Source organism: Rhyacophila brunnea, unplaced genomic scaffold (assembly GCF_057557595.1).
Source record: "Rhyacophila brunnea isolate RB1 unplaced genomic scaffold, BYU_Rbru_1.0 scaffold_1, whole genome shotgun sequence".
In the NCBI taxonomy this organism is placed as follows: Eukaryota; Metazoa; Arthropoda; class Insecta; order Trichoptera; family Rhyacophilidae; genus Rhyacophila; species Rhyacophila brunnea.
Genome location: NW_028232751.1, coordinates 17742478 through 17756910, shown reverse-complemented (window position 1 = coordinate 17756910; position 14433 = coordinate 17742478). Strand labels below are relative to the sequence as shown.

The following is a 14433-nucleotide window of genomic DNA, read 5'->3' as shown; positions in this document are numbered from 1 at the left end:
TGAGTATTTGTAATAGATCCGATGTGATTACTAGGTAAATTGTATAAAATGAGACATTGTACGTCAAAATTTATTGTAATTAAGTATGGTATCTATATTTTAATTTTGATTTTACATAATATACAGAGGCAATTTTCTTCGACGCAGATGACGCAATGCATTCGACAGAAATTTTAAAGGGGGCCTCGAAACAGTTCAAACCTGTCATAAAAAAAGAATACATTTTTCTCATAAATCAAGTATAAAATATAACCCATAGCATAACAGAATTCCTGTAACTAAATCAAAAAGGCGCATAACATAACCACTTAAGCAAACACAAGCCTACTCACAGGTACATAAATAATAAAGTACAATTGTTATATTGTGTCGTCACTGCCATCCTCAAAAATAATTATTTTTTTATCGTGGGAGGTTCAAAATCAGTCAGTGCGTCGGGCCTCCGCGTTCTGAAAACCCGCCACTGATAGTATATAGAAAATAGTTACATTGGAAGTTTTAGAAACTCAATAAAGATATTGCAAATTTGTTTTCATAATATATTTTTGACCTATTCTGTGCCCACTGTAATGTTGAGATTTTTTATATAATGGAGTGTCTTGGTTAATTAATTCATCATATGTATTTATTATTCATCTACAGAACCTTCACTGTGGCAGCACTTATCATCTTTACATGACAAGCAGGAATAAAATTGGTATTTCACCTGCCAGCTCATCACTTCAAGTCCGAACCCAGGGACAAGCTCCCGGAGTACCATTAAAGGAAGCATTAATTGTTCCGAATTCCACATCGGCAGCTTTGAAACTGCAAGCATGGCCGGATAATGGATGTCCAATTATATCATTCACCATCCAAATTAAAAAATTAAATGAAATTGGGTATAGCCTAAGTATGTAACAATTTAATTAGCTTTGACTTAATTTATTTATACCCAACGAATCGAGTTTGTTTAATAACACATTCGCTGACACATGTTAGCTAATACATGTTAGTGATATGACACATATTAAAATTTTTATTTTTCAAATTTTCGATTTAGATATATATGTTAAGCCGAATGTGCGAAATTGACTATTACATGAAATGGGCAAAATTTTGCCTAAATCATGAAAAATGCAAGCCCGTATATATAAAATATCTGCCGAGTGCGTGAATTCGGCAGTAATTTTTCTGCCTAGTTCATGCATTGGACAAATTAGTTAGTAGCACTACGGTGGTGTTTTTTGCAACTAAACTAAATGTGTCAAATGCTCATGCATTGGTCAAAATTTACGTATATTATCTATGGTCAAAATAGATGGTCGCGCTCCGGTGGTATTTTTTGCAAATAATCAAACTAACCAAATGTGTCAAATGTCATTGATTATAATATAAAAATATAATTAATAGCTACAATGATGTTCATATCCATTTACTATGCGCAAAAAAATCTAGAACTATAATATGATAACGGAAGAATTTTATTAAAAGGTATTTTCGCGATTTGATTCGTGCTTGGGTATTAATCGTGCAATGGTCGATTGTATGTTTGTGATAGTTTGTTGATACTTGTTAGCTAACCTCAAAATGGACATTCAGTTGAATTCAGAATTACAAAACCTAACCTAACCTAGCCTAACCCAACCTAACCTAATAATAATAATATTATATTATCTCCAATTATAACTAATAAAACCATCCGTATTAAATTTACTTTTTCTTCTGTCATGTTGACAGTTTAAGAATTCTATACCCTGGTGAATTATTAATAATGGTGAAATGTTAATTCATGAATAAGGCAACGGGCTTGACTATTACATGAATTTGCCAAAATTTTGCCCATTTCATGTAATAGTCAATTTCGCACATTTGGCGTAACATATATAAGTCTTAAGACACGACATTATCTAATGGAAATATGTTCGCACCATGACACAAGTGGCAGGGAATACATTGTTTTAATCCAAAATACGACTTCTATAAACGTTGTGTCGTATTCCGTTCCACAGTACAGGACGTCAATGGACGTCTTGTCATATCACATCTCACAAAATACGACATTTATAGACGTCATGTCAGCGAATGTGTGTTAAGTAAATGGGTGTATGTTTTTTTTTTTGACCATGTCCGATCCTAATAAGATCATATTATAAAGAGCTTACTTTCAAAAGCGGCTAAACGGTTTTATGCAATTTTGAGATAAATTAAATAACATAAGTATATCTTTTACTGCCTACCGTTTTAGCCGATTTTGAAAATAAGCTTGATTTTTAATAAAAATATTAATATTGACGATATTGACGATTTGAAATTAAAGACAAATATATATATCAGACAAATATATTTATCAAAATATATAATATTTATTATCCAACACAAAATACTCCAAAAACCATTTTAGCCTCTTTTAAAAGTAAGCGCTTAATATGCCCACAATGGCCACACGGCTTAAGCGTCGGCCTATAACGTTGTGAGTCCCAGGTTCGAATCCTCTGTTTGGCAAGTACACTTATTGTTTTTCAATGGGTGTAAGTGACATTTTCAACATTATAAAAGAATTTTTATGCTTGTTGTCAAATCGACATTTTCGATCAAAATGACATTTTAGTTTTTCATAACGTATTTCTGAATGTTGTCTCACAATATGTCTATGAAGCAATAAACTATTTCTTGACTACTACTGAAACTATGAAATTATAGATAGATAAATAAGGCATCTGTAAGATGTATGTACTCAAAAGTATTAAAAAAAGATAATTAGAATGAATTTAACGCTACCCAAAAATTTAATTTTACGCTCTCATGAAAATTAAGAAATTATTGTTTTTTATGATTTTATTGGGAACGATCGATATATATTTTTCATTAATCACCCTAACAAAAAACAGTCAATGAATAACTATTTCTGACTCACTTTTGGTATGTTCTTCAACAATCTGACCCGATAAATAACTCATTTTCACCAAAAATTTCCTTTACATCTTTTGGCTTGGCAAACTTTCTTTGTATTTATATTTATACCAAAATAATAAATAATATTAGCAGATTTTTTATGAGGCAACCCATTCTGCCTTTTCTCTGAATCAAACAAATATTGAAAAAACAACATGTAATTTTTACCAGATGCATTACTCTGACACAACTCCACAAACTACTATTAGCATGATAATTAAATGTGGTAATTAATTACTAATTAACTGGTCAGCAGTGAATGGGTTTTAAAGACATGATCATTTTCGTCATATTGTCACGAAAGTATATTTGCAATGCCAGAACAACGAGGAGATTTATGTCTCTTTGGTCCCATTATTTTGAGTTCTCTGGATGAACATCTTGAACTCGTAATTTATAATGTTCATTCATGTAAAATTATAACAAATGTAAGTAAACATAATTTTTCAAAACCTCATAAAATTTGAAAGGAATCGAAATCGATGTCACATCTTTCACTGTCCACGCTAACTAAATACGTTTGACTGACATAGTTTAGTGTACATTATTTACGTTGAATTTTCATATAATATGTACCTACTTATAAATTATTATATTATTTAAAATTATTCCCAAACTTTTCCTCCGACACTTCGAAAATCCTAAGATTACAATGGAACTCCTTGTTTATTTTGTAGGATTGGTAAATAATACATAGATGAAGAAAAAAGCAATAATTATTTATTTAGTAAGTAATTATTTTTATAACATAACACATAATAATTACAAGATAAAAAGAACTTTTTATATACCACGTTTTCAAATTTTCTGTTGAATCATATAAACTTGACAATCCTATGTACCTACCTAGGTATTAATTAATAAATATTTTTTTTTGTACTCGATAGAAACACTGAATAAATATAGAATATCGAAATGTCATTTTGACATTTCATATTGATTTCCATAGTAACACACGTATATATTAATAATTTAGTTGCTAGGACCCCCTTTGCAACCAATAATTAATAATGTTTTACTTTTTACGAATTTTTTCCGAAATAACTTTCCATACAAAACAGAATTAACTGAAAATGAATACAATTCTGATGATGATGAAAAATGGCCAAAAGTATTGAAAGAATGCATTGTCATCATGTTCTGATATATTCTAAAAGTTTCAAATGTCTATCTAGTCGGGAAGCTAGTTAAACAAGATTTGTATTGGACAAACAAGAAAAAATTTGTACTGGACAAACAAGAAAAGATTTTTACTGGACAAACAAGAAAAGATTTGTACTGGACAAACAAGAATATGAGCTAATAAAAACGTGGTAAAAATATAATTGAATGTAGTTATTAATGACTTCGATGATTTTGGGTCCTTGAATTGCAAATCTTCTTGATATTTTAGTCACAAGAAAGAGTAGTTAGAAAGTTGAATCCTTAAAATATCTGGTGTGGCATCGAATCTGTTCCTGGACCTTGGCTTTGTTGCAGCATAATAAGAAAATGCTCATAAGTGTGACAAAATATGTCGTAGTAAACGAAAGTAAAACAATACTAGCACAACATAGTTTGTGGAAACCCTGCATTAATGTTTACATCGACCTATAACATACATATAATGCAAATTAATTCTAATATCTACACATTCAGAAGCAGTTTTTTCAAAATTATATTCATTACATCCCTACATAATATGAAATAAAAAAATTAATTACTTACTAAAAATGAATTTGAATTTAAATATAGTGAATTTTAGTTTCAGATACAGTCAAACCACAAAAGCGGTATCTGATAAGTGGATTACTACCATCATCCATTTATTATATTAAAGTTAAGGCCGTCAATGTAGCAGGAAGCAGTTCACAGCAGTTTGGCTTTTCAACATTGACCACAGATGGTGGTAAGAATTTTTGAATGTTATATTTAAATATTTTTATGATATAAAACTTCAACCTATAATTATTACTCGACGGTATGCGTACCACCACAGTTCGAGAAACACAGATGTATAGAAAAATAAATTTGATGTATTAAAAAAATTCCTCTAGTTGTATAATGTAACATTAAATTTTATTACTATTTTTTTTCAGAATCACTACCCGTCGACAGTTTTGATAACGAATTTATCATCCCACAGCTTAATAACGATTACAAATTCATGATTATGTGCGGCATTATCGTTTTTGTAGTCATGTGTTGTCTATATGTCACCAGCAATTGCTACAAAAAATGTAAGTATAGTCAGCTAGAAACATAACTACATACTTCAGTGGTATACTTTTGCACAAATATCTATAGACGAGTACAATAATATTGCATGTCTCTTAACAACATGAAAATATTTGAAATTCAATACTGTATACTTACTTACACATATTATGCTTTCGCAGGTATAACTGGACACGTGTAAATGAGACTTGAGCAAGTCTGAATCAGACGTGTTACTTTCGTTGCATTTTACAACATGGTTCACTTGCAAACTGGCACTGTCGTAGTATACTAATTATTGTACCATGCGGAGGCTACTAGAATATGGCCGTCGACTCACTCGTGTTTATGATTTTTTATTTTATTTGAATATAGAATTTTTTTGCCGCTTTACCCTACTATTACCGAGGCCAACTTTGCGGCATTCGAGAAATTTGCAGCGTCGTATGGGAAGTCCAAAAAGATTTTTTTTTCTTGCTTTCTTAAGCAGTACGGTGCATGGCTGTAACATAAGTCCCATGCGGCTCCGTTTCGGAACGGAATGAGCACTTAAAATTATTTCTTTCAGACACGTTTATAGCGTCATGGAAGGCGGCCGTGCATATCCACGGCTGTATATACATGACGGGTGGTGGTGGAAAAATATATTACTGTTGGTAAAGCATTCCTTTCTAATAATGTTCCTATATTTTTAGCGAAACGATCGAGGAGATTCCAAGATTCGGTTGATAATCAACAAAATGCAGAAACCCTGGCACAAAGAGAACAACGAGAACGTTATTATGCGACTATACACAAAGTCGCGATGCAAGAAAAAATACCTGGTAAGAATATGTCATTCAGAGATACACATAAAAAAATACAGAATATAAGATAAATACAGAAATGCAATCACTATTCATACCATGTACTACCCATTCGCTGCGGACCTTTTAATTAATATTTAATTACCACATTTAAATATCATGCTAATTATATCTAATGGCCACCTGATGGGCAACGCACCAGTTACGTTGAACGCAGTGAATTGGTTAAGTTTAGTATCTATAATCGAACTTGGTTATTACGAGTACAAAAAAAGTCGAAAATAAAAAATCTGAAAACCATTGTAAAAATCCCCGAAACAAGCATGGCATTCATAAACTACAAAAGAAGTTGTTTATTGTAATGAACGCTGGTAGATACCTATGGACTTCACAAACTTTGGATTTTTCAACCATAAGCGTGGATATATTTTCATTATTGTCGGCAAAAACAACAATTAGGTAGGTACTTCGACACTTAACTAGTGTCATAAACATAATCCGTCCCCGGCGGCATCCTGTCCTGTTGGATTTTATTGCTTAGGGTCGAAATGTTTTTAAACGATCGACACATTCACAGTATTTTAGCTCGGTATATCCGATAAGTTGCTCGTACATAACAGTGAATAAATGTTTGGAGAAAACCATAAACCAAACTGTCAATGAATGTTTCCTCATTACATCTGAGATCTCGCTATGTCCGAGATCGTAATAACCGAGTTCAACTGTATTATGAAAGTGTACTTTATATTTCATCAATAAATAAAAGGGATTTCAAGTAAAACACATTTTTATTTTTTGAATACATTGTTTTTTTTAAATAAAAAAAATTTTAAATCATAAATTATTAATGAAAAAAATTAAGATAGCTTTAATGACGACCTGTATAGGCAGGAAGTTCACACATTGTTTAAAGGCGGCAAATTACTAAAGGGATGCTAATAATAATACAAGTTTGAGAATTGTTTCCATTCATTCCATTTTTTCTCATTCACAATATTCATCGCTATATGTACTCAATCCAAATTAGGACGGTAGTTAGCTGGAGTAAAAATGCTCTCTAGCTTTAACATTCCCATCTTGCAATCGTATCAAACATCTGCAATTGTCAATAAGATGTAACATCTTACAAACGTTGGTCGGCCATTAATTCATCATGGGCACTTCTGAATTGATTATAACCGCTGTATGGCAAAGATGAGTTTTTTGTTTTGTTACGCCAAAGAAATATAACTTTTAACGCGAGTACACACACCGTTTTTTTTATTATTTGTAGTTGAATTGTCTTCTCATAATAACATCAGTTAAAATAAAAACAAGCTATCAAAGGACAGTGTCCTGAAGTCTTAAGTATACTACGTGATTGACTGATTTATGGATGTTATATAAGTATGTGAAAAGACATCGACAGTACCTTCGATTCAGCTAACTGACTTCTTACCATGAATAGATTATAACAGACAATATAATATGTTTATGGTATTTAATATCACAATCTTGAAAAGTTCTCTTTGTATATATCATTTTAGGATAGTAAAATAATAAAAACGAAGCAGATATGTAATAGGTAGCAGATATACATAAAATTTGAAGCTAACAACAATATGGGGCAGGATTGTAAGTCTGCGTGGTGAACAACATTCTTAAGCATCGCACTAGCTGGTATTTTTAGTATTCCTTGAAAAAATCTTAATACACTAAGGGTGCAGTAAAATAACAAAGTTTGAAAACCACTGTGACATAATATATTTTATCTTTTTAGAAACATCGGCAGACATCTCACCATACGCAACATTCCAGCTGTCCGAAGCAACCGCTGTAGGTAATACCGTGCGCCGGGGAGGTGCAGAAACAATGCTCCATGCCTTTGCGTACCATGAACGAGCCACAACAGAAGGCTGTGCAGCGCAACCCCAGGGATCAAAGCAATCTCATCCAGCACCATTAGCTCTCAGAGCTTCTCCATACTACAATTTGGTAAATATTATACACATGTTTTCTTTTTAAAGTAAATGGGTAACATCTTTAGTCATCTTTACACGATTTAAGAATTAATACCCCCGTCGCCATCACGAAACGAAATGACATATTGACACCTCGACGTTCTCTCTCAGACTGCCAGCCAGTCCAAAATTTCGTCGCGCCTATAGTTGAAAATTATTTGCCGTTTCACTGAAGTGTCGCCTTAACTTTATATTTGTTACAATATATTGATAAATTAAAATGATACAAGCAAATAATGCTGATATGTCCAATTTTATTTTGCTTATATTTATTGCAGTTAAGGTTCAATCAGCACATGGCATATTGTTCTATTGAAACTAACGTTAAAACCAATCAGCGTTTGACATGGAATATTTTACAATCCCGACACTCGATAATTTTCCAAAAATATCAACATATTTATGTAATTGTATGTATAATATGAAAATAAGTATGTTAGATTTTTTTGTTCTACACCTCCCTAACTCAGATGGTCAAACAGAATTAAAGTCTTTAAATTTGTGCAATGTGAATTTTGCCAACGCCGCTTGCAATGTTTACTTTTTTCTACAAGATGGAGGAGATAATCTCTGAGATTTCCATTTCGAGACCCGAAACCAATCATTTACTCAAACTTGTCAATTAATGAACCAGAAACATTATGTTGCTAAGCATACATAGATACATACCATAAAAGTCTCGAATAAATTTTTGGTTGGTTTGTTCATTAATTACATTCCGTATTACTAATCTCCGGTTGCATTTTTAGCAGTTAAGTTGAGTTTTCGCTGAACGACCAATTTGATGGCATTATCGAAATCAATACTACCACCATATTTCGATTGATATAAATATTATTGAATACTAAAATGGAGTATGTAGATTAATCTACGACCAATTTTAAATGAAATGTATATACGTTTCTACATGATTTTATTATAATTACTTATATTATTATCGTATTCTTTTCTAGAACTCCAAATCCAATCCTCGCAGACGCCAGAATCACCGAAAAAATGATCCAGATTCTGAAGATTCAGAGTCTGACCTTGATCAACTGACTTCCAGCCGAACAGAATCATCCATTCATCCTGACACTCTGAAACTAAAACATAGTAAGTAAATTAATTATTTAATTAATTTATTAATCAATTAATTAATTAGAAAGTAGTTTCTAATATTAATATATTAAAATACAACCTGTCCGTTGTAAATTTCTTCTCTATACATTATTATTCATATGGCTGCAAGTTATCATTGACATAAAAATACAGTAATTGCTAATTAAGTAGGTACCTACAACTTGCCAGTAGATATTACTTTTTGAATATTTTCGTAACCTTCTTTGTTAAGGTGAAGCCTTTACTGAGCCTTTTTTAATGAGGCACCTAGCGGAAAAATACGAAGCTTGCAATTTGAGTTTTTTTTTGATAATTTACAATTTCAACTGTATTAATTAATAAATATGTATCTGAAAACATTAAAAAGATTTTTTTTTATTTTAAGTCAAAGATAAACTTACAATTGTAAAAAATGTGAATTTGTTGAATCGGACCGCACCCTATTGTTACATATATTTTATGGTCATATTTATTATTAAAATTGAGTTTATTAAGTTTTCTAAGCATCACCTAAGAGATTTTTGACTAATTCATAGTTTTAATATTTTTTATATCTATTTTAAAAAACATCGATTTTTATAAAAAAAAAATGTGTATAACTTGAAATCCTTTTTATTTACTTATATCAAATTTTATTCATGTATGGTCCCAATATTGAAGCTTGATTTGATATTAATAAAAAGGATTTCAAGTTATACACATTTATATTTTTTATAAAAATCAATGTTTTTAAAAATAGATATAAAAAATATTAAACCCTGAATTAGTCAAAAATCTCTTAGGTGATGCTTAGAAAACTTAATATACTAAATTTTAATAATAAATATCACCATAAAATATATGTAATATTAAGGTGCGGTCCGATTCAACAAATTCACATTTTATTACATTTTTTACAATTGTAAATTTATCTTTGACTTAAAATAAAAAAAAAAAATCTTTTTAATGTTTTCAGATACATATTTATTGATTATTACAGTTGAAATTGTAAATTATCAATAAAAAATCTCAAATTGCATGCTTCGTATTTTTCCGCTAGGTGCCTCTTTAAAAACGGCTCAGTAAAGGCTTCACCTTAAGAATTTCATCAATTCGGGCAGAAATAATTAATAATGTTATTCAAGCTCTTTTGCAGTTTTTGTCAACATGGCGATTTAAGTTATAAATTCAGCAAATAAGTTGCTCAACTAAAATGTTGTGGTTGATTGTTGAATAGAAGTCAATATTTGTAGGAATTAGTAGGAATTATTTTATACAATATCAAACAAAATCTTCACCATAAAATAAAATTAACTTTTTTCAGACTATATCTACCATGGAACACAGTCTAGCACTTCATCAGACTTATCTCCCATGTCGGAACAGAAAACGCTACCCAGAAAGAGCAGGGGCAGGTATAGATTTTTCGATTTTTTATGTTCACTTAAAAATCATAATATAGCAAATACTAATTATTTCATGGAGGTAACAAAAATGAATCTGATATATTAAAATTTAAGATGTTTGACTATCATTTCTATCAAACAGGAATTGTGGGAATCTGATCACTCTAATTTTCCTTGGAAAGGTTAAGACGATTAATATTAAATTAGGTAATGTAGAAAGAGGATCATAATATTATATGCCAACAGAGAACCTAGCGGAAAAAAAAGAAGCTTGCAATTTGAGATTTTTTTTTGATAATTTATAATTTCAACTATATTATGTATCTGACAACATTAAAAAAAAATTTTTTTTTTTTTTTAATTCAAAGATAAACTTACAAGTATTGTAAAAAATGTAATAAAATATGAATTCGTTGCAGGGTCATATCTTATTATTACATTATATATTATGGTCATATTTATTATTAAAATTTAGTTTATAAAGTTTTCAATTTTTGACCTTTTAGATTTTTGACTAATTCATCGTTATAATATTTTTATATTTTTTTTTAAAAACATCGATTTTTATAAAAAATATAAATGTGTATAACTAGAAATCCTTTTATTTATATGAAATCTTATTTAGGTATGGTCCCAATATTTAAGCTCGATTTGATATAAATAACAATTATTTCAAGTTATATACATTTATATTTTTTATAAAAATCGATGTTTTTTAAAATAGATATAAAAAATATGAATTAGTCAAAAATCTAAACGGTGAAAATTTGGAAACTTAATAAACTAAATTTTAATAATAAATATAACCATAAAAATAATGTAATTATAACGAAAGCTGTGTACCAAATATGTGACAAATTCACATTTTTTTTTACAATTGCAAGTTTATCTGTGTCTTGAAAAAAATATCTTTTTAATGTTTTCAGATACATATGTATTAGTTAATACAGTTGAAATTGTAAATTATTTAAAAAAAAATCTCAAATTTCAAGCTTCGTATTTTTCCGCCAGGTTCTCTGTTGGCATATATGATCCCAATTAATAATTGAGTGTCACCTGGAAAAGGTTGTAAGCAACAAAATATGACTTTTAAGAAAACAACATTTTTTTTTATTTTTGCAGTAAGTACCTAATTTATTTAGTAATAAATAATTAAACAAAATATTACAAAAAAAAACTCGTTCTTCTCTATCTCTTACCTCAAACTTAAAAAAAAAAATCTAAATTGCGTTTTAACATTGAAAAATAAACAAATACAACTTAAAATTCTATCTCTTTCTGCTGACATAATAAAATGGCTTTCCGGCATTCCTGAGAATCTTGTTCTTCATATTCCGCCACTATTCCATTCATGGAACTTAGAAATAATGGGAACTGAAATACTTAACGGGTGTGGAGAAACAGGCAACCGATCTCGAGTGTGGGAGAATATGGGATGAACTTAAACACGCGTAAAGAATACGCTTGTCATTCATTCTGACAACTGCTCTCGTTTTATACACTGATGCTAATTCAATATTCTTATTGCAACACACACTATTGCATGTCTATAATGTGTAGTTCATTTTCGTAAGACACTCACACTTTTGTCTTTTAAAACTCTGCATTAAAACGTAGTGTATTGGTGAATAGCCTATCGGAATTCTATTTATTAATCTGTTGTGTGATTCCATCATATTTTGCGGTTTTTCCCTTTATTTATATGTTTTGAAGCACCGATACTCATCACAATATCACCATGGTCCGCTATCATATAGCGTTATTTCACTAACCGTCAAACCTTCAGCGACAGTGTTGCCATGAAAAAAATCATAATGTAACTTTTTATATTTATATCAAACTGTCCGGAAGTTCCAGAAAAACTTATTTCCGTTGAAAAGTCAACTTGAACAATTTTGTTGGTTACATTTTCCAGGTGATTACACTCAATTGAAAATTAAGTGAAATAAGAATTTAATTTTTTTTATCATATTGTCTTTTCACCGAGAAATAACAGTAAAGTAAATTTGGGGAATTTAAAAAAGGACTTGCATCGAACCACTGTAATTATATACCGAATCGTCCTAACACGCATGTGCTGTGATGTGGCCATGTGACAATGACAGCTTTCGCCCCTTCGTCGCCCATCCATTATATTTTTAGATGTTTTTATCTTTAGAATATCTGAAAATTTGCTTTTTACTAGGTATTATAATAAAATTAATACCGTACTATAAAATATATATTGTGATTAACACAGTCGCGGACACGACGTCTACAGACATCATATTTTGTAAGATGTGATATGACAGGACGTCTATAGACGTCCTGTACTGTGGAACGGAATACAACACAAAGTTTATGGAAGTCGTATGTTCCCTGCTACTTGTGTCGCGGTACGAATATATTTCCATTAGATAGTGTATCCACCATCTAATCCGTAATACCGAAATGGTAGATCTTAAGATTTAACTCATTTATATGTATACATCTAAATCGAAAATTTAAAAAATAAAAATTTTGATGTGTCATATCACTAACATGTATTAACTAACATGTGTCCGCGAATGTGTTAAATAATATTTAATATTATGTACAGTAGTACGGTGATAGTACCATTGGTAGCACAGAGATGGCGCTGATGAATGACAGATGATTTTTTTGCACTGCGCATGCGTCAGATCGCAGCGCGAGTCCGCTTCATAGTTTATTGTAGCGGTTAGAATGCGTTAGCTTATTTAATATGAACCATAAATTTCGATACTGAAAAAATTCCTATTACAGTAATGGGTACATAAATACCATTTTAATAATTTTACATTATTTAGGAACATAGAATAATTATGATTTAGAAGGCTGAGGAGGTCCAGAGTTACATCAATTTTTTCCGATCTGGCAATCATGAAACATACATGAATATCATGATCAGTGATCTTTGATCTGATTGAGTTATTTAACCACTATAATATTTGGGTCTGGCAAGTACACATATTGTTTTTCAATTTGTGTCTGTCAGGGTGTGGACCTAATAGGTTGAGCAAGTGGCTGACATTCATTTCTCGTAAAAAACAAAAATCTGTTAATACAAACCTCTACTCTGTGGAGGCCCATATGATCCTATTAGGATCGGACATGGTCTAAAAAAAAATATATATATATTTATGTTTAACATATTGTGCACTCTTAAATACTAGTCAGAATATACTAAAACATTATCTTTAGTGATCAATCTTCTCATTGTAAATACTGCTTTGATCTATTTAAGAAACACTGGCTTGCGCGGCGGAAGCGTCACAGTTGCAGAAACCCACTTTGGTTGTGAGAGGCCTCTCATGGCTGAAGAAATGCCGCAGAGGCACGAGATGCCCGAAGGAGAATCCGATGTAGAAACACTCAAAAAACTTAAGTTGGGTCTCCGGTCCACGCTATGGAGTAGACCCCAGGCGAGCAATCCATCGTCACAGCATCCATCTGACTATTCCATTGCTGTTTAAATGATTCATATATTTTTAAGTAGCTATCCTATCATTTAGGTTTCTATGCTTTCACAACTTTGCGTCAATGGAAATAATACCAGATTTTCAAAGTGTTATGAGATTTATCATTTTTCTTACACTTTGAAAGTATTATTATGGCTTCTAATTTCAAAGATTAACTACAAAATCAAAATGATGGAATGGCTATAAAATTCAACTTTTTTTAAAATAAGCCAAATTTTATTTAAAATTTGATCAGTGCAGGAAACAAGAAGCGTTTCTTCCTAGTTATTTCCACGCCGTTGAGGTTTGTAATCTCTGCACTTTTTCCAAATTCTCCAAACTTCTTTTTGTCGTTTGAGAATGTCGATCTGTGAAAAGCTTTAAACATTGACCCATAGATGTCTTAATTTGATTTAGCCATAATTCTGGAGTTCTTACTTTTCTCAGTTCGTTGTGACAAAATCAGTCTTTCTAAGATCAAAGCTGTCTGACTATGTAATCAAAATACTGAAGAAACACATGGTAGGCAGTAATAGATTGTCGACAACTTTTC

General features: G+C 30.8%; 1 protein-coding gene across 1 annotated transcript in view; it reads left to right on the top strand.

The window, feature by feature from the left end:
* Nucleotides 1-14194, top strand: part of Dscam2 (Down syndrome cell adhesion molecule 2) — a 366238-nt gene extending 352044 nt beyond the window's left edge. Inside the window, 8 exon segments of the mRNA XM_085960898.1 lie at nt 643-892; nt 4679-4822; nt 5013-5153; nt 5826-5954; nt 7696-7910; nt 8890-9031; nt 10341-10431; nt 13667-14194. Of these exon segments, the coding sequence (XP_085817024.1) occupies nt 643-892; nt 4679-4822; nt 5013-5153; nt 5826-5954; nt 7696-7910; nt 8890-9031; nt 10341-10431; nt 13667-13895 (1341 nt within the window). The 3' untranslated portion in view covers nt 13896-14194.
* The last annotated feature ends 239 nt before the right edge of the window (nt 14195-14433 follow it).